Source organism: Bombus impatiens, unplaced genomic scaffold, assembly GCF_000188095.3.
Source record: "Bombus impatiens unplaced genomic scaffold, BIMP_2.2 scf_0129, whole genome shotgun sequence".
Lineage (NCBI taxonomy): Eukaryota > Metazoa > Arthropoda > Insecta > Hymenoptera > Apidae > Bombus > Bombus impatiens.
In genome coordinates, this window is record NT_176548.1 from 556,553 (window position 1) to 578,995 (window position 22,443).

General features: G+C 34.8%; 7 protein-coding genes and 2 long non-coding RNA genes across 16 annotated transcripts; 4 read left to right on the forward strand and 5 right to left on the reverse strand.

The window, feature by feature from the left end:
• Nucleotides 1-45: 45 nt before the first annotated feature.
• Nucleotides 46-1,453, reverse strand: LOC100748355. The gene is made up of 3 exons (XM_003486667.3): nt 1,292-1,453; nt 1,040-1,092; nt 46-445 (listed from the first exon to the last, which is right to left on the reverse strand). Exons 1-3 carry the CDS (start codon nt 1,369-1,371, stop codon nt 246-248), a joined length of 333 nt encoding a protein of 110 aa, XP_003486715.1. The 5' UTR covers nt 1,372-1,453; the 3' UTR covers nt 46-245.
• Nucleotides 1,381-2,856, reverse strand: LOC100742743. 2 transcript variants are annotated; one of them, XM_024365191.2, is made up of 6 exons: nt 2,682-2,856; nt 2,417-2,581; nt 2,144-2,329; nt 1,778-2,068; nt 1,614-1,698; nt 1,381-1,521 (listed from the first exon to the last, which is right to left on the reverse strand). In XM_024365191.2, the coding sequence occupies exons 1-6, from the start codon at nt 2,743-2,745 to the stop codon at nt 1,509-1,511; spliced, it is 804 nt and encodes a 267-aa protein (XP_024220959.1). In that variant the 5' UTR covers nt 2,746-2,856; the 3' UTR covers nt 1,381-1,508. The 2 variants fall into 2 exon arrangements, with proteins under 2 accessions (XP_024220959.1, XP_003486752.1); XM_003486704.4 differs by lacking the exon at nt 1,381-1,521 and having other exon boundaries at nt 1,590-1,698; nt 2,682-2,855.
• Nucleotides 2,857-3,191: 335 nt separating this feature from the next.
• LOC100742859 lies at nt 3,192-4,794 on the forward strand. Of its 2 annotated transcripts, XM_012381341.3 has the most exons (5): nt 3,192-3,247; nt 3,322-3,539; nt 3,663-4,283; nt 4,390-4,577; nt 4,654-4,794. In XM_012381341.3, the coding sequence occupies exons 2-5, from the start codon at nt 3,449-3,451 to the stop codon at nt 4,699-4,701; spliced, it is 948 nt and encodes a 315-aa protein (XP_012236764.1). In that variant the 5' UTR covers nt 3,192-3,247; nt 3,322-3,448; the 3' UTR covers nt 4,702-4,794. The 2 variants fall into 2 exon arrangements, with proteins under 2 accessions (XP_012236764.1, XP_024220958.1); XM_024365190.2 differs by having other exon boundaries at nt 3,197-3,539; nt 4,390-4,531; nt 4,654-4,767.
• Nucleotides 4,571-6,040, reverse strand: LOC100742973 (39S ribosomal protein L4, mitochondrial). The gene is made up of 3 exons (XM_003486706.4): nt 5,597-6,040; nt 5,107-5,515; nt 4,571-5,010 (listed from the first exon to the last, which is right to left on the reverse strand). The coding sequence occupies exons 1-3, from the start codon at nt 6,023-6,025 to the stop codon at nt 4,865-4,867; spliced, it is 984 nt and encodes a 327-aa protein (XP_003486754.2). The 5' UTR covers nt 6,026-6,040; the 3' UTR covers nt 4,571-4,864.
• A 129-nt stretch (nt 6,041-6,169) lies between these two features.
• LOC100748476 (DNA replication complex GINS protein PSF1-like) lies at nt 6,170-7,513 on the forward strand. 6 transcript variants are annotated; one of them, XM_033318857.1, is made up of 6 exons: nt 6,170-6,275; nt 6,355-6,419; nt 6,488-6,794; nt 6,866-7,001; nt 7,225-7,322; nt 7,387-7,513. In XM_033318857.1, the coding sequence occupies exons 1-5, from the start codon at nt 6,207-6,209 to the stop codon at nt 7,254-7,256; spliced, it is 609 nt and encodes a 202-aa protein (XP_033174748.1). In that variant the 5' UTR covers nt 6,170-6,206; the 3' UTR covers nt 7,257-7,322; nt 7,387-7,513. The 6 variants fall into 6 exon arrangements, with proteins under 6 accessions (XP_033174748.1, XP_024220962.2, XP_033174749.1 ...); XM_024365194.2 differs by having other exon boundaries at nt 7,407-7,513; XM_033318858.1 differs by having other exon boundaries at nt 7,425-7,513.
• A 413-nt stretch (nt 7,514-7,926) lies between these two features.
• Nucleotides 7,927-16,419, forward strand: LOC100743215 (NF-kappa-B inhibitor cactus). Its single transcript, XM_012381244.3, has 3 exons — nt 7,927-10,659; nt 11,874-12,226; nt 14,639-16,419. The coding sequence occupies exons 1-3, from the start codon at nt 10,208-10,210 to the stop codon at nt 15,034-15,036; spliced, it is 1,203 nt and encodes a 400-aa protein (XP_012236667.1). The 5' UTR covers nt 7,927-10,207; the 3' UTR covers nt 15,037-16,419.
• Nucleotides 11,510-11,874, reverse strand: LOC117151248. Its single transcript, XR_004461023.1, has 2 exons — nt 11,724-11,874; nt 11,510-11,658 (listed from the first exon to the last, which is right to left on the reverse strand). It is a non-coding gene; the product is annotated as an uncharacterized LOC117151248 (long non-coding RNA).
• On the reverse strand, nt 14,081-14,642 carry LOC112212178. Its single transcript, XR_002945977.2, has 2 exons — nt 14,341-14,642; nt 14,081-14,245 (listed from the first exon to the last, which is right to left on the reverse strand). It is a non-coding gene; the product is annotated as an uncharacterized LOC112212178 (long non-coding RNA).
• Nucleotides 16,420-17,831: 1,412 nt separating the features above from the next.
• Nucleotides 17,832-20,887, forward strand: LOC105680190 (stress-induced-phosphoprotein 1). The gene is made up of 3 exons (XM_012381243.3): nt 17,832-18,054; nt 18,453-19,990; nt 20,075-20,887. The coding sequence occupies exons 1-3, from the start codon at nt 18,046-18,048 to the stop codon at nt 20,145-20,147; spliced, it is 1,620 nt and encodes a 539-aa protein (XP_012236666.1). The 5' UTR covers nt 17,832-18,045; the 3' UTR covers nt 20,148-20,887.
• The last annotated feature ends 1,556 nt before the right edge of the window (nt 20,888-22,443 follow it).

The window sequence follows — 22,443 nt, forward strand, 5'->3', positions numbered from 1 at the left end:
GTTTTAAACATGGTCTAAGAAAAAATAAAAAATAATAACGGTGTATTTAAAGTATTCGATATATTTAATTTATTGCACTTGATAACGTAAGAAAATTATGCTACATTAAATATTCTTATTTAGAACGGCATTGCAAAATAAAAATATTTATAACAATAATTAAAGTAATTATCCCTGAGTACATAACGTTTTTCTTGTTTCGATGAAGCATACCGGCACAGAAGTACAAAATATATGACAAATAATCAGTACATGTCGATATTCGGATACAACCAATTCGTATACAACTGTGGTCTCATCCTCCATTTTAATCCAAGATCAAATTGTCTTTTCTTCATATTGTTGAAGCAACAAGCACGAAATTGTCGTGTTCCACATTTCTCGGCGCATTCTCTGCCACACTGTTCGCAAGATAAAGTTTCTCCAAAGACCCATAATGCGCATACTATATTGCAAAAAATATGTTTTTCTTATTTATATTTATATATACATTTTATTTTATTCTAACTAAAAGAATTTGCTGAAAACCGAGTTAGCAATATTTAAAGCACTATTAAAAAATTATTTGTTTAAAAAAGTATAAAGGAACGTATTTGATGCATTTATGTATGTTACGAAAAAGGTGTACGATCATCAATGAATGTTAAGCAAGTAATTACAAGTTATTGCATCTATATAGGGCATAAGCTAATGCATATTTCGACTAGAGTTCCTTCTTCTTCTTCTTCTCCTTTTTTTCCGGTTTACATTAATAAAGAAAGAATATTAAAAAAATTGACTGTACTTATGTTTTATCTTCTTTAATGAGAAGTACAGCAATAAATGCAATAACATCGTAACAACTGCTTTAAGTGGTGCGCTGTATAATGATGTTATCAGCTTCAAGTGGAAATTATATTATAATCTCTAATCCGATTTATTTTAAATCTGTTTTAGGATATTCGAGCAAAGTAACTATTTCATCAATTTCAGAATACTTCCACTTATAATAAATATTAAAAAAATACATTTTCTATTATGAGAAATAAATATTGCTTACCTATGAAAAATAGTGCCACATAAGTGCAGTTCATTTTCTGGTTCGATAATTCACTGTCAAATAAAATAATAACTGTAGTTATTATATCGTCTATCATGTTATACACTTTCTGTTAAATTCAAATAAAAAAGAATTATAAAAAAATGATAGAACAGTACACGTATAACACTGCAAATTTATGTCGAATCAATTTTTCTTATCTAAATTTAAACAACACGACTTGAAATGCCAATTTTGAAGATGCCAACTTACGAATCCTTTGTGGATGAGCGCTGAACGGCAAGTGATAATCTTTCCGAGGACCGCTGGTTGAAGATATATCTCCCCACCATCTCCTGTTTCCGCCTTAATCCTTAACGCACACGCAATTGCATTTTCTGTCTTGACATGATATTTAGAGAGATTTCTGATTTGAAATTTTGCTATAATAAGAATTCGCTTTGTACGAATATAGATCTATCAGAACTAATTACTTTATAATCCTAAAAAGATTGTGAAGAATTTGGTAATAACATAAATACATCAAGTTTCATATATAGAAGTCTTAAGCTCTTTGTCTTATACATTTATTTACTTTAATAATAACACTATGTAGATGATGAGGATAACGTCACCAATTTTATAGCTTGACGCGTTACTAATCTGTGATAACGTTTGAACTGAAAATAGAAAAAGGTAGTTAGATGCATATGTTCATTTTTTTTTTAGTTTATATGCCTATATTGGAACGAATCGAACTAGGATAATAAACGATTCTTTCTCTGCGTTTATAATCCGTGTGTGGTATAGAAATTTCACACTCTAATAGCAATGGTTCCAAAGGATTTTTTACGATTGCACTGCGCGTTGCAAAAAGGATGTTTTTATATTTTATTGCTTCTACAGTTTTATCATAATAATTATTGACTTCAGTTCCTTCTATGTAAATTTTTAGTATCGGTCGCGGCTGTGCTCCGTTTGCTACACATGTTAGATTCAAATGACTTTTATTGAAAGAAGAAACATGAATGGACAGATTAGTTTCTGGCACTGTAATACAATATTAAGTAACAGTGTTATATGTCACATAAATTATTCGATTATTATTTACAATCACAGAGTTACCATAAATAATCATTTTTGTTCCTTTCGTGTCCTCTTCCTGGAAGGTGCTAATCATACAAGTATACTCTCCGCTCATTTCGATCATGGCCATTTTCAAATGTATTATAGATTGTGAATTAGAATGTCTTAAATTTTGTTCAGGATATTCAGCAAATCCATCTATCACTCCTATATCCTGAGGTGGCACTATAGTTGGGTTACAATAAAAAGAAAAAACATCATATATCGAACAGGGTCGCTCGGCTCAAAAAGTTCAATTATGTTTAGTATTACTTGGCGGTATCCATTGATAGATTTGGTCTTTGTTATGGTACCATTTTATTACAAGACCGTTCTCGTCTTTAGTGACATTGTAAATGCAGGAAAGATCGATTGGTCCAGTTCCATTACGCACTACGTGCGGAACGTTCAATGTGTAAATTTTTGAGGCGCATATATCTGGGAAGCAATCATAGTCATAATTGTTCTAATACACTTCGAATCTATTAATCATAGTCAAAAATAACTTTTAATGCATACGATTAAAGGAGAGGATTACCTGTAAAGCGGCTTTTTACCACTGCTGTGGCAAGCAGAAAAACGATATATGCTACCGACGACATTTTCTACGAAGATTAGTTTTCAGACTGATGAACAATTAAACATGCTTCGTTAATCTTAAATCAAGCGCAGGTGAAAGGTTCTGCGCAGTTACCGATTATATTGTTTGTAGAATAAATATCTTTGGAATATTTTGTAGCGAAAGAAACAAATTTATATGTAAGGGAAACGCTTGATCATGTTATTTATTTCTTTCAATATTTACAATGATTAATATTTATCATTCTTTTTCTTATAAATTTGTTTGATTTCCTGATCTACTATAGTACATTCCAGCCACTCTTTAAATTTCTCCGGACGCTCCTTTTAGTTTATACTTCTCCTAAGAGATGGCGATTGAAATTCTGTTAAATTTCAGTTGGAAGCCTCTAGCGCTTCTATAGAGTGCTCACTCACTTAGGATTTTGTGCTTATAAAATATTGTATGTAAATAATAATAGTGTGTTAAAAAGTTAAATACATGAATTTTGTATTTCTCAATGAAAACATTAAAACGTTTAAATAGTAAAATGATTTTTCAATATTTTGAGTCAGTCTATCTTAAATAAACATTCGTATGACCCTCTAAACGATTATAGATAATATATGGTGAGTGAAATCACTGACTTCAACGTTTCTATTATTTGAATAGCGAGTATGAAAACAAACAGTCACAATTTTTATTGCTAACGTTTATTGTTAAAAATCAATATTATTTTATCAATTATGAATGATGACCCAAGAGAAGTACTTGTTCTTCTTAATTCTTTGGGCTTTGTTGGAATTACAGCACAACAACTTAAAGCATTTATGAAAGGTAATATTATTGATATCTTTTTTTTTGTATTTTATAATAGTTAATATCTAAATATTTTATGCACATTGTAACTAGCATTGTTGCATACTGATTCTAATTCATATTCCTTTTTCTTGCTACAAGATTTAAAGTTGTATAGGAAAATAAAAGATCGTGAAAGACAGCAAAGAAGGGAAGAAATTAAGAGAAAAATAATAGATAAGCAAAAAAATATGATTCAAGAAATTCTTACAGAACAAAAGACAGAGTTTCATTCAGTTGAAAATACTATATCCACTAATTCTTCTAATTCTTATTTTGATGACACCATTGTAAAGGTAATAGTGACAAAGTTATCAAGTGACAAAGAAAATGAAAATCCTACAAATTTTGAAGAAAACTATACAAATGTAGGTCACAAAGTGAATATTATACAGTCAAAATCCAAATCCATGAGAACAGAAGATCATTGCAATGTTAAATCTATTGTTATGCCATGTAATAATATAGAGGTAGATAATAAATCTTGTTTAAAAAGTAAAAATAAATATGAGGGGTGTTTGAAAAAAGATTTCCATATAGAAACACAAAGTACAACAAAAATACAAGATGATAAAATACAGATTCAAGAAAAATCAACACCTTTGCAATCAGTACGTCCTATGAGTGCACCAAACATTTTAGACCACCAGCAAGGATATATTGGAAGCAGCCACACAAAAAGTACATCATCTACAAAAAATACTCATTCTGGAACAAAATCATGTAAGCTTCTAACATGTATCATATTGTAAATATGAACATAAATATAACATAAATACAATTAAATTACAACATATAAATACAATTTTACTTTTTTATTTCAATATAGTTATTAGACCATGGAGATTGCAACCAGACATCCAAAAAAATAAAAATGTTAAAAAGACCGATCCAGTTTTACTTTATCAAAAATATCAACAGGAATGGAAACAAATGTCTTTTCCTGGGGAAGCTAAACATGCAAGCATAAGGTGGGCCATTCGTGAAAAAATGTTAGGTGAAGATCCTCATCCAGCAGTAAGGGTCTTTATTTTTATATAATTATAATTCGGTATTATATTTTTCTTAATATCATTGACATTTGTCCTCGCAGCCTCTTCCTAAGAAGTCAACTAGTATGCCAACATTAAGAAAGAAGTGACCTTTATTCAACTAGGGATGAAAATTTCGTTTTGATATAAATAAGCTTAAAATTGATATTGATAATAATATTGAATTGTTATAAGAAATTAATGACAGTTACAGAAAATAAATGCAATTTGAAAAGAAGTAGATTGATATTTCATGCTTTTATTTTTTAATTTCTATTGCTGACTAAGTCTAAACTTTGCCATTAATTTATGATAATCTGGCCTATGTAAATGGTGCAATATTTTGTCTTCAATTAAACGTGCAGCTCTTTCAGTAAGAATTAAAGTATTATGTTTTAACATACTGTAGACATTTAGGCCTGGAAAATAAATTTATAATGAAGGTGATATAAATTAAATAACATCAAAATCTATTACCATATACAGTATATTACCATATACATATATCTACTTACCATATACAGGCATTAAATTTACATGCTTTATTGTGTCAGTTGCTTCTGAGATGTTTTCAGGCATAATATCATCAGTATCAACAAACAACACAGAAGGTCCCCAATGTCGTTCTTCTATTAGTTGTTCAATATATGATGGTTTATTGGATGGAATTTCCAAATCCTTAACAATATACAAATCATCTTGAGCTAATTTAACAGACAATGTAGATGTAAGTCCAGCAACTCGGGTATAAAAGGGAAGCATGTAAAAATGAGTTGTAGGAGATCTAGGTCCATGTACTACACCACCACCTCTCCATAATGGGGAACGTATACTTGAATGACGGGAACGACCTGTTCCCTTTTGTGGCCATGGTTTCTTGCCACCACCTCTTACTTCTGAACGTACTTTTGTATGTGCATAACACTAAAATGAAAAATTAATTTACCCATCTTGTCATTCTTGATTTAAGACTAATAGGGGTAATTAATGAGATGTAATAATTACCACAAAGCGATACATTCTTTGCCAGCGTATGTTTTCATGAATTATATCTATCCTAGGAGATGCTCCATAAATGTCGGGATGTAGAAAAACAAGTCCTAACTTTTGTCTTTCAACGGTATCCAAATTTTCTAGCCATACCTCGCGCGGTCTTTGGTAAAAATAATTTTCATCTTCATAACTTCTTTTGGAAATGATTGGATGGATTTTTTCCGTGATAGCCTTTGTACAATACGTTACTTGTTGCGAATATGCTTGTAACTTTGTGATAACATTTCTAAGCGATAACATTTCAATAAAAGAGTTTTTTGTTATTGCATCTAAACACAGTTTATTATTATAAAAATAACCTAAATGTTTCCGATAATGTTCAATTTGACGTGAGATGTCGCTAGACTCAAAGATTTTGTAGATGTCACTACCATTGAACATGAATGGCTTAGTCTATGTAGGAACTGGTCATTTTTAAATGTAGTCATTATTGGAGTCAGTCGGTAGTACTGTACTCAACAGCTGATGTTCAAAAAATTTGGTACTTATTATTATCAGTAGTATATATATTTTTATAGTAGTATATAGTAGTTATATATATTTTTAACTATATTTTTAAAATATGTATGGAAGAAAAGGCTTTAAGCTTATTTCAGAACTAGATTTATATTCTGATATATTACCATTCAATGTAGGTTGTATGATAAAATAATGTTATGATGATATTAGAGATAATTAAGTAATGATCTAAAAAAATGATTTATTTATAGGAGGTACTTGTTAAAGAAGTTTTACAGGAGATGCAATGTCTCTATGATGCAAATGTAGCAGATAGGTTTGTATAAGGTATAACAATGTAAAAATTAAAACGTAGAAAAAGCTTATTATTGAATAAACTTTCAGCAATGCCATTAGGAATGATGATAATATGGCATTATTGCCATCAGTACAGTTGAGACATACAGCATTAAAAAGAAATAAAAGATGTGTCTTAGCATACATATATAACAGAATGAGAAAACTAAGAGAATTACGATGGGAATTAGGGAGCATTCTACCGCCAGAAATAAATTCCAATTTATTAAATGCTGAAATTCAATGGTTTCAGTCATATAATAAGTCTTTAGCTAAATACATGAGATCTTTAGGAGAAGACCATGGGTTTAATCTAACAACAAATATGGTACCTCCAAAAACTCCTTATGTAGAGGTATATATAAAATAGATACTCAAACTCTGTTCTAATAACAGCTAAATGTACAAAATGTAATATTATTTCAGGTCAAATGTGTAGAGGATTTTGGAAGATTGGAATTAGATGATGGCCAAGTTATTTTGCTAAAAAAAAATACATATCATTTGCTACCAAGATCTGTTTGTGAACCATTGATACGACAAGGAATTCTTGAACATAAGAGTACATGATATTATTATTTTTATATTCTGTTAAAATAAAAATTATATTCATAAAAAAAATACTTTGTTTATCAGACCCAAATTTTATTGAAATATATATATTTATGAAGTATTTAAAACACTTAAATCTTAATTTTATATAGAAGAAAGTGCATGATTTATTTTTATTCAAAATTGCGTTTAAAAAATTTATGAGCCCGTATATTCATGTTTACTTTCAGTAGGAATTTCCCGTGTAAACTTAAATTCCGTATAACAGCGCGCAGTTGATTCAAACAGTTGGAAGCTTGTCTGCATGCGCTGCATTGCGCCTTGTGCTCAAGTACGTTACTTTGTTTGTCTCTATCATAAGATTTAATCTATTTTTAACCTAATCTTATACATAGAATAATATATGTAACTACGGATTCTTCCCTATTGACAAAAGACGATGCAAGCAATTCATTTGAAATCGATCAAGTCTACTAACGTGATCTTCATTTGTTGCACTTGCGACTTGACATCTTCAAACGGGTAAGTGATCACTTAAGAAATATATAGTCACTTCTTCCGATAAATTATTTGTATTTTGTTTAAACCTGCTTATAATTTTTATTCGAAAATAATTTAAATATCTGACAAGCAGATTATTGTATAAATAATACTTTTCGATATAGCATATAAAAAATTTACAGAGCTGATTCGTAAAAGATACAATATGTTTTATTTTTATTTCTATCGTAACAAGGATACAATAAAATGACCTAATACTTTATCCGCTTCAACTTTGAGTCATCGTATTTCTTTAGACTTTGAACACTTAAAACATCATTAATATGTTTAACCTTGTAGAATACAAGTAATTAAGTGATGCTATTGTTCTTTAAAAAACTTGTTTACCATTGAGGACTTTCCTAGACTTTATAGATGAAAATAAAATCGACATCAGAAAACAAATCGTGTGAACGCACTTGATACATATACAATGTACAAAAAGTGAATTCAAAGTGCGATAGCTAAGTTATTGATAATGAATGGTGTATCTATCGATGAATTTTGCAGATGAATTCGTGAACAATGCAGATATAATGTGTACGTATACGTACTGAGCTTATCACAGTTAGGTTTTTCCCAGATAGCTTTCGCATCGAATTCTCATTCATCGTTACTATAAAAAAGTTTGGTCACATCTTTTTTCACACAAGGTCAGTGACAAATTTTTATCAATAAATCACACATTATCAGGTCGATAAGGAAAAATTTATATAATTGCACAAACAGAAATAGTATTCATGAAAAATACTCTATTCATTATTAACCAACGATTACATAAAATTATATAATTCGTTGTCATTGGTCTACAGGTTAAGTCTATCATTTACAAATGCTTTAACAACCTTCATCAATCCACAGTGGCCTTTCACTCTCATTTATGTAGTACATTAATAGTAGCTATTGTTTCCGAAATAAGAAAGTACATATTATGACAGCAGTCTGGGATTATCGGTGTACTAACGATTTGTGTAACGGACGATAAAAAATACGATTTCCCTTTGTTCCAAGGTCGAGTGTTAGTAACCATCTTTGGGGAAAACCGTATTTAAACTCCCATGAATAGGACCGAGATTCGCTTTTAAAGCGCATCGTACCAACGTGTCTTCTAGATATATTACTTTGTAATCCGTAGTATTTGAAATTATTTGTAAACATCGGTAAATCTTCTAAGTCGGAAATACCGATGGAATTTCCAGCGAGTGTGCATCATATGGATTGACAATTCAAAAAGAAAGTAGAACGGTGAAATCTGCATGTTCCTACAGAAACATATACATATACGTTTGACATGCTCGTTCACAATAACTTAACGGTTTCGCGTCACTCCTTAAGTACCTAATAAAATTTGGTTTGAATTTATCGATAATTCAAATGCGAAATAAAGATTTAAGCCATAGTTCATTAGATTCTTCATTCTCAGTTAGCAAACGGATATCTGTCTTTCTACTTCGTAAAAATTAATAAAGGTAAAGAAACGAATGTCAAGTAGATAAATTACGACCAGGTAAATGACTGTAAAAAGAGAAAATGCGCGTTCGTATGCAATGTTACACGACGTCGAAAAATTTGTTCTGCGCCCGATCAGATACTGTAGTAAACTTTAGCATTGAATCTGCTTTTCTTTTAGATCGTTTTGTACATTACATGAAAAGTAATTTCATAAATAATAATTGATAATTTATTTAGAAATACTCCTATGATATATGTTCGCATATATCGGAAGATAAAGATTTGCTTAATGGAATGAAATAATCCATCAAACTACTTCCGTGTAAAATTGCGAAATTATTTGCGGTAAATAAGGTGGGATTTCTTTTATGGAGTTTCCGATTCCGCTTTCTTTTTCTAAACTGGTTATCTAAAGAATGCCAAGTTAAATTGAGTACACAGTGTATACGCGTAGCTGGCCCTGCCAGAGGATGATGGGTTTTCCCACCCCTACCTTTCCCCTTTGAGAGCTCACAAACCGCTGATACCGCCAGAGGTTCCACTGTGTGAAGCGGCCATCGTGGAAGTTACTCAGCGCGTCACCTAACGTTACACGATTAGTTGGTTTCCAGACAGCGCGTTGAGTGGAGTTTCGATACAATTACAAATTTGCACGGTTATCAAGTATATATTATTTTGTTTTCTTTCTCTACAGTTCTCCGTCAGAAACATAAACTTTTATTCAACAGACCTAACCTTTCCTTTGAAACCGTCTTCCTCACTAATACGTGAAATTTTCTGATGAACGCGAAATTATCGTGGAACGACGTGCACTAGCCACCGTTATTTACGAACACACAGTCAAAACGAGAATGCGACGACAACGAGAAACCGAATACACGTAAAGAAGCCAGCTGTTCGAGGCGAACGACAATCGAATGATTGCTCGAATAAACGGAGCAGTGGCGTCGCTTGCGAACGAACGAAACAGAGACGAATGTATTCTTGTTCAGAGAAGGAAGGACAATCGAACGAAATCGTAATAGTCGATTAAAGCATCCGCACGGAAAGCTACATAAATTCGCCGTGTCAAGATTTTAGAGAAGTATACATAGTGGTGTATACACAGTGCGTCGCTCTGTGTGTCTGTGTATATGTGTATACAAGTCGCATGATAGTTTTCCTTCAGGCAAAGCGGGAAATAAGTAGATTTTCGGCCGCGGATTGAATATTGATATCGAAAAGATGTGGCATTCGCCGAGAACGACACCGATGGAGAACAATGTTCCAGAAAACGAACAACAACAAAAGTGCGAAGATCAACGTAATTCGAGCCACGCCGACTCCGGATTTCTCTCCAGTGGCAATCTCCAGATCAGTTCGGAGCTGTGCGACTACGAATTGAATGCTGCAACAACCGCACCCGTCGCCCCGGAACCAATGAGAGCAGATAGCGGCGTGGATCTTGGCTTAAGCGAAAGCTTGAGCCAGCTTACATTGAAACAAGTTACATTAAATCCTCTGGCAAGCGGCAAGGTTCAGGTTGAACCTACCGTCGAATTGACTCCGGTAATCTCCGAGAAACTCGAGCAAGAAGATGCTTCAACGTTGCGACACGATCTACCTCAATCTCTTGACAAACCGCTCAATAAGGAACCTTGGCAGCTCTACTATACTCAGGACGACGATGGTGATACGTAAGTAATCTAGATATTATGTATTTCTCCCTTTCAAAACAAGTTTGACCTAGTTTTAACAATATATAAATTCCGATTAAGTTGGCACGTGTCGTGTCATGTGCGTCACAAGTAGAATCGTAAGACGTCATGTTTCTGAAATTTCTGATATGACTAACGAGATCGTTAGCGAGCAAAATAAAGTGATAGTTAATTTCACGTATATATATGCAGATCGGCGCATGCTCCGTTTCGAAGCAACCTGTAGCCCGCGTTACTTTCAAGAGTTTTAAGCGACATTATTGTTTTCGAGCGTATCGGTCGATGTTACAATAATAATAACGTATTCCGTTCAATGGATGTTTTTCTTTGTATGATGAAACAATGACTTGATTTACATATAACCTGTTTCCTTGTATCGATTAACACGTAGGAAGTGTTGTTTTATATAATACACGTAATACATATGTATAGTCTCATAAAGAAAGCATCGTAGATGTTAAGAATTTTAAACAAAACAAATAAAAAAGATAATTGTACCATCGTTCCGTTTAAATGATATGACAAATGGTATTTTAAGATAAATGCCTTTATCAAGTACAGCTGTTGTTTTTCTGATCATACGAGAAATATGTTAATCGAAGCAAATATTGTTACGCGTCATCGTATGCACGTAGATCGGCCGATCGTCTCATACGCTTTTCGCAAGGCGAAGCACATTGATCAATTAAATTATCGCAATCGCGAGATACACGTCCAAGAGATCCTTTCAAATGGTGATACGTCAAGGAGAGTACAGGGCGACAGGGGACGATAGCACCAATGCCTTTCAGGGATAACTTCCGGGGAACTTCAAACAATTATATACAAATTTTTTTTTTACGCCATTTTTCTCTCTTCGTATTATAATGTGTAATACGAGTTATACAGTTAGAAAATTCTATCAAAACGTTGCACGCGTCGTCATCGAATGACGAAACATTGACCTTTGCACAGAGAAAATAAACTGTGAAACAAACTCTGAAATGAGGAAAAGAAATTATAGTGGCGCTTCGAGGTCGAAGCCTACTCGCGTAAATACGTACATTATCTCCACCAATGACCGATGTAATATCGCGATTACCCATTGCAGAGCGAAAAATTGCAACACATTCTTTTTCATCTTTATGCAAACGTCTTTCCTTAAAGCCATTAGTAATCATTTATTTTTTTCTCTCTCTCTCTCTCTCACACAGGCTACTTCATATGGCCATAGTGCAAGGCTTTCTGGAAGCTGCGTTCAGCTTGATAAGAATGGCGCCACATGCCTGCCTTTTAAATATCCTGAACGATGACTGCCAGTCGCCCCTGCATCTGGCCGTATTGACACGACAACCGAGGATTGTTAGGCGGCTTATTTTGGCAGGTGCAAACCCGACATTGAGGAACTTTAGCGGAAACACAGCCCTTCATTTGGCGTGTGCTACCGGGGATCTCGCCTCCGCGAAAGCCCTTACGGATCCGTTAACACTTGTTGAAAGGAATTATCTACGCCAAGCAAAGGAAATACCTGCCCTGCCACAAAACCTAGAACAAAGGAATTACGATGGTAATTAGTAAATTCATATCCTTCATTTTTTCATATTCTCCATTTCACTTTGCTTACTCAAACATTTCTCAATGAATTAACATTTGTTTGTTTATTCTGCTTAAATCTCATCAGCGACAACATTTTATGAACAAATGAATAGAATAGCAACACAAAGTAGTTTTAGTACATTCGTTAAATCCTTGAACATTTGACGATGATGTATGACACAAAAAACACCGAGGATAAAGCCTGTCCTTATTAATGGACAATAAAAAGAAACCCATGGAATAAGATGTTTTGTCAAGGAGGCAGGAAACGCGCGTGACACGGGTTTAGTATCGCTCGCGGAAAGGACAAACGAAGCATCTCGGAAAATCCTAACAACTTTTACCGCATGAAACAACAGTCATTGGCATCGCACGCGCGCGCGCCGCGCACGGGGAACAATTCTGTAACCACGATTATGCGCGGGTTTCCCATGATTTCATCGAGAATCGAGAATGATCCGTTATTCCGTTTATTTCGTTCGGAAATTCCATGAAGTTAAGCAAGTATAATCCCATTATTGACGATTCATGATATTTTTGAGAAAAGTGATCAATGCCACTCGTCACTTTCAAATAGATAATATTTTTCGAGACATTTCCAAGTAAAAATCGCGTTATTCGTAATTCCAAAGTAGCTTCCTTTTCAGTGACTATTCAAACGAGAATTCGAGCCGCAGCTAAATGTGCTACGGATGCTTCGAAGAAAAGTTTAGTCAGAAATCTTTTCCACTATGCCTTTTGTATCCGTTGTCTATGCATCTTTCACAGACTCCAGTGTAATTACATTTACAAGATTTCCTTTTGCTATGCTAATTTGATATATCCGTGGTTTTACGTTAAATATTTCAAATTGCGATGCCTGAATAATCGAACGTTGAACGTTAGCTCTTTTACAAAGCTCCGGAATTCCCACATAACGTCATCCATATACTCCATTCTAGGCTTATAAAATGGATGTACACATGGAATGGCAAGCTGTTGGCGTAACGGCTGATTTTGGACCATGACGAAATAAATTAAGCTACGCTTTTGCTATGGATTTTTGATCTAATCGCAAGCTCGCGTGTCTGTTACTTGATTCTTACGTTGCGTCGTACGTACATACCGGTGACGTACAACGTGCTTTACGTCTTATCGATTTGTCAAGAAAAACGTAAACATTCGCGTGTGTAATTTTATCGAAGCGAACGAAAAAGCACATGCTCGAATAACTAGGCTTAAATTAGAAAGACATACGGCCTTTCGTGATACGTATGATTCAATAGTGGAGCAGAAACGTTAGGGGTTCAAGTGTAGTCGCGGTGATTCGGTCGATGAGACGCGCCTAGAGAATTTCACGGATGAAGCAATTAGGTAGGGGAAGAAGAAAGTGAGGAGAAAAGAGTGTTGCGGTATTAAGCTCGGAATACACGCGACGGAATTTTGGCGCGTCGTCTGTGCGTGCGTGCACGCGCGTTACATCACGCGCGGCGCGCGATGAGACAGAAAGCTCGAAGCAGATGTTTTTGATATTTAAAAATACCTGCGCGACTATTTGCGTGTCGTGATATTCTTGCCTCGGTTCGACTCGATTCGACTTGGGAAACCCCACAATGGCGTGGAAATCGGTGGATACGTATATGCTTTCACCCTTGAACGTTTTCGTCGGAGAGAACGAAACAAGGAAGGAAAAAGAAAGTTAACGATTCTTTCGTTGCTCTTGATTCTCTGTTTTCAGGGAATAAAAACTGAAGAAATATCCGATGAAAATTTAATCTCTTTGCTTAAGAGGATCATCCATAATAAAGAGCAAATCGATAATTGCCAATACAATATCGTTTAAGTGTATCGAGAAATTTCGAAATACATAAATAATCTATTTCTTTATGTACTTCTAACGCAATTGCGTTTCGCGCATCGTGCATCGATACGTCTCGATAAGAATAGAAACATAAATATTTGCGCGGTAGAGATCAGCTCTCTGAAGCTCCCTGTTGCGAGGCGAGTTCAGCTGCAACAAAATTAGTAATTATATTCCGCCAATGTACATGCTGCCGATGGTAACAAGGGAGGTTAATTTTAGCAGTTACTTTGATCGGTACGAACCTAGTTTGGACCGCGGGACGCCAGCCAAACCTCCGACGACAATGATTCACCACGTCTTCCTAGTTCTATCTATATCTTGTAGAAGCATGTGACTCGGTCGCATCGTTATGAAAAGTACGCGTTTCCACCCTCGTTAAAGACGCACGAACGTGTATTGACATAAATGATCTTTTTTTAATCGTAGAACAATGCCTCAAACAAAGTATTCATTCATACGTTATCATACGTTAATAATTCATGTATAAATCATATGTTAATCGTTCAATATTTTATGTAGATGTTATACTTTGCGTTTCAGGAGAAATGTGTTTGCACATAGCCGCCTCATCGGGTCAAGTAGAGTTGGTACGGCTTCTGCTACGCCTAGGAGCGGATCTTGAAGCCAGAGAAGCATTGGCGGGGAGAACAGCTCTTCACCTCGCTGTGGAGAATGGGTGTCGGTCAGTGATCGCGTTCCTCCTTCAGGAGTGCAAGCCTTGCTTGGATACGCAAACCTACGCCGGGCTCACTGCATATCAGGTAGCTCTGTGCTACGATATTCAACTCGCAAGGGAATTAGTAAGACTGGGCGCAACACCGGAACCGCTTCCAGAGTCAGATTCCGACAACAATGATGAAGACGAAAGCTCTGCAGCTAATAATTATTTACCCGCGATCGTGCGACTTCGACAAAACGTGGTCGGTGTCAAAGTATAGAAATATTTACCGATACGTTGATCAGATCAACAATTCGGCTTGTTGTACGATGGATTATTTAATTGATTATAATATCATCGAGAAATCATTACCGACGATGTCTTGACAAATGGTCGTGACGATGCATCACGATACGGGTACATAGGGTAGACAGAGATAGTTTGAACTCCGACAAGTGCAAGTATTAATCACATCAAATCGAATATGTTTTATTTGCTTAAAGCTAATCAGCAAAATCAATGTGAAACGTATTGTAAAGACGATGAAAACGAAAGAATACACGAGGTAACGAAGGACGAGCAAATACATAAATATGTCTAATGCTAATGTCTAGTGCTTCAGTAAGAAGCAACTACTATACTTCGGTAACGAGAGAAACGATAATGTTCGAAACAAATAGAATCGTTACAATATAGATAACAACAATATAGATAATCGACTGCAAAGGATTTACATTTACGCTTAGGAGATCATAGGATCTCGTTCTGTAAATATAGAAGAAAGTATCAGACTTTTTTATTCGAATAGTGTGAGAATGTAGCAGTGACATCCGTACGTTTGGAAGCGACTTAAAATAAGAATCTACGCTGATATAAAAAAGTAGAAAAAGTAATATGTAACAGAACACTTGTAATTTCATTGCTCATTTTAAGGTGTACATACACATAATTTATATTAGATAAAGAGACCGAAATAACACTTATAAATAGGACTATTTATCAAAGAACGTATCAAAGCTCTACTGAGCTTTATTTCGCCAGAATACTTCGGTATTTTACTGTGAATGTTTAACGTGTATTAATTTCCTCGTTCCCCCTCTCCCTATTGTTGTATATAGTCAAGTTTTGTTAGTATCGTAAATATGTTGTTTTTACGGTATCAGCAGTAAAAGAAGGATAACATTAACGTTGTTACATAACGATGATAATTATTTTTTAGTAATAAAAAGTCTTAGAAAATGTATCATAGATTTTAGAATTTCTTTTGCCGATAAATACGAATAGCGAATGATTGTTAACAAGCATTAGCAAATATATAAGATTCGATTTTGATTATTAGGCAATAAATACAGAAAATGCAATATGAAAGCTCAAAGAAGGATGAAATGTTATAGCTAATTTTGCAAAAGCCGGCGTAAAAATATGGAGCAAAGACCGGCTGTTGGTTATTTCGAGTTCGTAATGTGTAATGGTCTAGGCATTCTAAGAAGTCTGGAGACTTATTCCTTTTTGGGGGAGTTCGGTCTGCGAAGTGCACAGGTTCCGGGATATATTTGGCTCTTGGAAAAGAAAGGATTCTACTAATCGTCTACTAATTTTTTGACTGTAAGTAGTAATTCATTTATATTATGTTCTATTTACATTAAAAATATAATAATCTGAATCTTCTATCTTTACAAAGTATGTATGTATTATGTTCCTTGTAATGTAACAAAAAATATTCTGAATTCTATGATAAAAAAATTCTACGAGTGCGAAATATAATTCTAGAGATAATTTTACGGTTATCGAACTGCTTACGAACGAAAAAATGCAACACGACAAATATCTGGGATTCCCCAGTTACTCCAGTTTGCTGATGGAAATACCAGGTTCTGTGGCAACGAAAGTAATGTCAGATCAAGCAACCTTGGACACTAAACATTTTACCACACAAAGTTGTTCGTACTAATCGTACTTAAAATGCACCTACGTTCGTGAATCATTATAATATATGCACATATATGTCTTTTTTTATTTAATACGCTTCCATGTTCGGATTCTACGATTAACTTGTATCGTAAATCTGAGCGTTCTTAGACTGTAATATTGTAACCATTTTTTAGTGAAATGTATATAATACATTTGTAATGTAATGTATGTAGTATCGGGCCTAAGAAACATCGAGTTAACTATAAACAATGTCGTGAGAGCCGAGGCGCTGTCGGCTCCATCAATTATCGGTCCTTCGTTATCGGTCCTTCAAATAAATAGTTTCGCCGAAAAGGCCTACGTGACCCTGGCTACGAGCGTCCGCGGAACACGTGTGCGATGGGCCTAGCAAAAGACAAAGAATGCTACAACGGCCAGAGAGTCAGTTGAAAAGCAGAGTGTGAGTTGAGCGGACACAAAGTGTGAATCGACGTGCGACGATATTATAGTCGGTCCTTTTGTTATTGAATATCGCTTATTAAACTAGAATAAACTCTATTTATATTCCTTTTGTTATTGAACATCACTTATTAAACTACACTAAACTTTGAATTTACATCATTACTTGTCCTTACTCTAAGAATCCATACGTTACTACATGTATGTACAAGTTCATACATAAAAATTATAATAATAAGCCATACGAAACATGAATTAAAGGCCAAAATTCTGTGAAAGAGAATCTAAATATCTAATTTAGAGACGTAGTTACAATTATGATTGTTTGTGTTTGAGTACATACACATATATATGTATTTATTTAACATATTTTCAAAGATTAAATTATAAATTAGGAAAAAATGTAAATACAGTGATAATGGTTATAGTAATAAAATATGATGAAATATAAATGAAAATATAATATTACGTAATTACACATAGAATATACATATGTGTATAGAGAGATCGCGATAGTAAAATATAATCATATATAAAATGTAATGTACCAACAGTCGACAAAATGTTAATAAATATAATTTATATATGTATACATTGCGAAGCAGAAAATACTTTACAAACGAATATAGTATAATTTGGATTAAATGTGAAACTAGGTTGGCAATCAAGTTGCATATAAAAGAAGGACAGAATGTTTTTCGAAGGTACTAGAAAATTGTGGAATATGATCACAAAAAGGCATTGCGTATAACTAGTTTCTCGACAATTGAGAAGAGGCGCTAGTTGTCCATTTCTGGAGCTTTCTGAAAATCTGCGCCGGCTCGAGTGTACTTCACGAGTCATCACGTATCTTCGTGAGCATAAAAGAACGAGTTCTGAAAAATAGAACGAAAGTATTACTGTTCTAAAGTCAAGCGTTATGGACCAGGTAAACATTCTTGCCACGTTGATTACTATCACGCATTCCTTAAGGTTAAAAAGTTGCTAATTTGAAAGGCACTGTATTTATCCATGATGCTGTTAATTGAACACGCTTTGTTTTAAGAATTGTCTTATTCCTTGCTTGTCGCACTATTTTCTCGTACATTCTATTAGATTACTACAAAAGATATCAATTCTTGTTTCTTTTTATTTAATTTTTTGTTTTGATATGATCGTTTATATACAAAATCGAACATTTTTTATGCTCGTTAAATAAACTATATTTTTCACTTCCAAGTTAACATTGTTATAACTCTCTAGAAAGGACGTTTCGATCTTTTGTTACTGCTTGTTTCCTTGAGATTCCAATTTAATGATACCAAATTATTAAATTTAAATTTGCAGGTATATGTACTAAAACAGAAAGGTAATTCTGCTTTACAAGAAGGAAGATATGAAGAGGCTATTAAACATTATACAGAAGCAATTGGCTTAGATGAAAATAATCATGTTTTATATAGTAATAGATCTGCAGCATATGCTAAAGCAGGAAAGTACAAACAAGCTTTGGAAGATGCCGAGAAAACTGTAAGTTTAAAGCCTGACTGGGGAAAAGGATATTCACGTATGGGCAGTGCATTGGCTTATTTAGGTAAATTAAATGCATCTATCAAAGCATATGAAACTGGCCTGCAACATGAACCTGACAATGCCCAACTACAAAGTGGTTTGGCTGAAGTGAAAGCTCAACGATTAATGACGTCAAATCCCTTCAATAGACCAGATTTATTTGTGAAGCTTGCAAACGATCCCAGAACCAAAGGCTTTTTATTAGATCCAGAATATTTAAAAATTCTAGATACTCTCAGAAATAATTCAGAGTCTGCTGCTGAGATGTTAACAGACAAACGGGTACTTACGACTCTTAGTGTATTAATGAATATGGATACTGACATGGAAATAGAAACGAACTCATCTCAGCAATCAGAACCTCCGAAACCTAAACAAGAATCGCCTAAGCCTCAGAAGAAAGAAGAAGAAGATTGTAATACACCTCAGAAGCTTGCACAGCGTGAAAAGCAATTAGGCAATGATGCTTACAAGCAAAAGAAGTTTGAACCAGCTCTTCAACACTATAACAAAGCAGTCGAATTAGATCCTACAGAAATTATTTACTTACTAAACATAGCAGCAGTATATTTTGAACAAAAAGAGTATGATAAATGTATCGCTCAATGTGAAAAGGCCATTGAAGTTGGAAGAGAAAATAGAGCAGACTTTAAGTTAATAGCTAAAGCATTCACTAGAATTGGACATGCATACAAAAAGATGGAAAACTGGAAACAAGCTAAAGTGTATTATGAGAAATCTATGTCAGAACATAGAACACCCGAAATTAAAACCCTTCTTTCGGATATTGATAAAATTATCAAAGAGGAGGAAAGAAAAGCATATATTGACCCAGTAAAAGCAGAGGAAGAAAAGGAATTTGGAAATGAAAAATACAAAGAGGGTGATTACCCAACAGCTATAAAACATTACTCAGAGGCTATCAAAAGAAATCCAGATGACCCAAAATATTATAGCAACAGAGCTGCCTGTTATACGAAATTAGCAGCGTTCGATCTCGGGTTGAAGGATTGCGAGAAATGTGTTGAAATTGATCCCAAGTTTATCAAAGGATGGATAAGGAAAGGGAAGATATTACAGGGAATGCAACAACAAGGAAAAGCACTTACTGCTTACCAAAAAGCATTGGAATTAGATCCTTCGAATAGCGAGGCATTAGAAGGATATCGCTCATGTGCCGTTTCTGTTAGTTCCAATCCCGAGGAAGTAAGGAAGAGAGCAATGGCAGACCCAGAAGTCCAAAGTATATTACGGGATCCTGCGATGAGACTTATATTAGAGCAGATGCAAAGCGATCCTAGAGCTTTACAAGAGTAAGTATAATCAATCCATTAGATTTATTATATTAGAACAATTTTTTTCATTTTATATTAATATTATAATTTTTCTATTTGTAGCCACCTGAAAAATAAAGACGTAGCAGCAAAATTGCAAAAACTTTTGGAGTCGGGTCTCATAGCTATTCACTGAAGATGAAAACATCCGCATTTGTGCATAGCCATGTGCGACATTTTACCGTCGTCAAGTTCCTTTGATATCGAGGAAACAATGCTGTTCATTATATTTTTGTGTATTAGAAATATGTTATTTAATCAAGCAGGTCGCTTAGTGGCGTATGCATTGAATATCTGTGTTCTGAAAAAGCCATTTTAAAGCATACATTTCGTTGCAAGATATTTTCGAGCGAATACAGTGGCCTTCAGCTCATAGACCATTTTTGAGTTGTAAATCTTGTTACAATAGCTGATGCTTTACTATGTCTTGCAGAGTGTAACTATGAAAATTGATTTCTTACATAATTATAAGTTTTTACATCTTTTGCATAAAGTTACACTTTCACTCGTAAATCATTAATCTCATCAACCTCAAGTACGCAATATTTTAAATTTGTTACATGTGGTCTAAGTTAAAGGAAATTATTAAACCTAATTAAACTTAATTAGTGTCAATAAAACATTTCCATGCGTTGAACATGTATTTAGATAATATGTATCTACTTCATAAACCAATACAGTTTTGGTCTAAAGTACTAATACTGTAGCGATGATGGAGAATAATAATAGCTATAATTACAACTAATTATAATAATACTTGTATGATTTATTTAGAGTCAAATTCAGTACAATATAAAAGTAAGATAAACAATGTAATTTCAGAATCTGTTTATTACAATATCTTTTGCATCAAAATATACAGAGACTTTCCATATGCATATTTTAATAAAATCTTGTGTTCACATTAAGTTTGCTAAATTTCAACAGAAAACATTCATAAGTCGTAGATGTCTATTATTGTCTATACACCATTTTCTTATGCTGTAGTTTTTAAACGTTAAAAAATTATTTTCTATTGGTAACTATTGTATTGTTAATTGTATGTTGGCAGTAACGTCGGCAATGTTGGTAATAATTTAAATACCGGATAAGAGAGGAACTAATTACAACTGAAATAAATATCGCTAGATTAAAAAGAAATTTTTTATTACATTTATATTCAAACGTTTACGTTTCGGTATTAACTCAATGAGAAAAATAGCATGTCTATTTTAATGGTTACGGTGCCTAATGCGTCGCTATATTTGTCTATTTATTTGGTATGAATATTTATACATACATGCACACACATATGGATTGATCACAGCGCAACCTATCATATCTATGGAACGTATGGTTGAACGCGAAACTACAGCGAAACGTGTATGTGTTACGAACATATCGCATACATAACGATTTAGTTTCAATAGATGGCACAGATAGCGCTACGGTCAATGCATTAACACTTCACGCGACAGATTGTTGGCAGTGAATCTACTGAAAAATTCTAGACAAGAGATCGAACGTGTGACGGCGTGTGCATATTAGAGAAGATTTTTCCAGGATAAAAAAGAAGATCGTGGAACCGTGGGCAGGGTACTTAGAAGTCAGGATACGAACCTGATCCATCTTAAGCGCGGTGAGCCGCCGCGCTGGTGGGCCTAGCAGACGACATGTTGGCTACAGGGAGTACTTCGTGTCGGATGTTTTGGTCACGAATTTCCTCGGGGATTGTTGAGTGAGGAGAGTGAGCGAACGCAGTGAAAGCGAGGTGGAAAGAGAGTAAGACCACTCGAGGGTGTGTGCGAGAGAGGGCACACGGTTGGATTCCTCGAGTGGTGGTTGTGCTGTGGTGGTCGACAAGAAGTCCGCGGAGAGGGGTAGAGGCTAACGAGAAGTCGAGGAGGGGGAACCCGGACGAGCCCTCGAAAAATTGAGGAGTCAACGAAACGAAAATCAGAGAAGGAAGAAAAGGTTGGATCGATTCTCGGTACGGGATCTCCTTGTGGATGAAAATCTGGAAGAACGGTGTAGAAAATCGCAGGGCAGAGAAGTAGGAGAAAAAAATTCGTGAGAACGTAAAAAGAAACGGTGGAAACTGCTCCAGTGAAATCATCCTCCTTATCTATGGGAGCTGTCGATTCCACGACTTTGTTCGATTTGCTCGAATAACGAGGTAGCAGCGTACCGGAGCCGATCTATTTTAACTTTTCGTTGTTCTGTCCGAAGGGTAGGGGCTGCGTAGTGAGGCGAGGCGAGGTCGAGCTGTCGTATGTCGTATACACGCGTCCGAGTCCCTTCCTCCTGAAACGATTTCGCGTGTCTCGTGTTCGCGGGCCATCACAGGAGGCGCATCGGACAGTGCACGTCAACCTATTATCCCAGTCCCGGTCTTGCTCCCACTCTCAAGCGCTGATCGTGCCTCGTGCGTACTCCCTCTATCACAACCTGCC

Excerpts from the sequence above, each read along its gene's own strand:
- LOC105680190 (XM_012381243.3), top strand. Across the intron at positions 19,991-20,074 it reads GATCCTAGAGCTTTACAAGA|CCACCTGAAAAATAAAGACG; the intron begins GTAAGTATAATC and ends TTCTATTTGTAG.
- LOC100743215 (XM_012381244.3), top strand. The coding sequence starts at position 10,208 with ATGTGGCATTCGCCGAGAACGACACCGATGGAGAACAATGTTCCAGAA. Across the intron at positions 10,660-11,873 it reads CAGGACGACGATGGTGATAC|GCTACTTCATATGGCCATAG; the intron begins GTAAGTAATCTA and ends TCTCTCACACAG. Across the intron at positions 12,227-14,638 it reads AGAACAAAGGAATTACGATG|GAGAAATGTGTTTGCACATA; the intron begins GTAATTAGTAAA and ends TTTGCGTTTCAG.
- LOC100748355 (XM_003486667.3), bottom strand. The coding sequence starts at position 1,371 with ATGGTGGGGAGATATATCTTCAACCAGCGGTCCTCGGAAAGATTATCA. Across the intron at positions 1,093-1,291 it reads CGCTCATCCACAAAGGATTC|TGAATTATCGAACCAGAAAA; the intron begins GTAAGTTGGCAT and ends TTTATTTGACAG. Across the intron at positions 446-1,039 it reads TGTGGCACTATTTTTCATAG|TATGCGCATTATGGGTCTTT; the intron begins GTAAGCAATATT and ends TTTGCAATATAG.
- LOC100748476 (XM_033318857.1), top strand. The coding sequence starts at position 6,207 with ATGTATGGAAGAAAAGGCTTTAAGCTTATTTCAGAACTAGATTTATAT. Across the intron at positions 6,276-6,354 it reads CTGATATATTACCATTCAAT|GAGGTACTTGTTAAAGAAGT; the intron begins GTAGGTTGTATG and ends ATTTATTTATAG. Across the intron at positions 6,795-6,865 it reads CAAAAACTCCTTATGTAGAG|GTCAAATGTGTAGAGGATTT; the intron begins GTATATATAAAA and ends ATATTATTTCAG.
- LOC100742973 (XM_003486706.4), bottom strand. The coding sequence starts at position 6,025 with ATGTTCAATGGTAGTGACATCTACAAAATCTTTGAGTCTAGCGACATC. Across the intron at positions 5,516-5,596 it reads AAAGAATGTATCGCTTTGTG|TGTTATGCACATACAAAAGT; the intron begins GTAATTATTACA and ends TTTTCATTTTAG. Across the intron at positions 5,011-5,106 it reads AAATTTAATGCCTGTATATG|GCCTAAATGTCTACAGTATG; the intron begins GTAAGTAGATAT and ends TTTATTTTCCAG.
- LOC100742743 (XM_024365191.2), bottom strand. The coding sequence starts at position 2,745 with ATGTCGTCGGTAGCATATATCGTTTTTCTGCTTGCCACAGCAGTGGTA. Across the intron at positions 2,582-2,681 it reads GGTAAAAAGCCGCTTTACAG|ATATATGCGCCTCAAAAATT; the intron begins GTAATCCTCTCC and ends ATTGCTTCCCAG. Across the intron at positions 2,330-2,416 it reads CTATCAATGGATACCGCCAA|TGCCACCTCAGGATATAGGA; the intron begins GTAATACTAAAC and ends ACCCAACTATAG.
- LOC100742859 (XM_012381341.3), top strand. The coding sequence starts at position 3,449 with ATGAATGATGACCCAAGAGAAGTACTTGTTCTTCTTAATTCTTTGGGC. Across the intron at positions 3,540-3,662 it reads ACTTAAAGCATTTATGAAAG|ATTTAAAGTTGTATAGGAAA; the intron begins GTAATATTATTG and ends TCTTGCTACAAG. Across the intron at positions 4,578-4,653 it reads GTGAAGATCCTCATCCAGCA|CCTCTTCCTAAGAAGTCAAC; the intron begins GTAAGGGTCTTT and ends TTGTCCTCGCAG.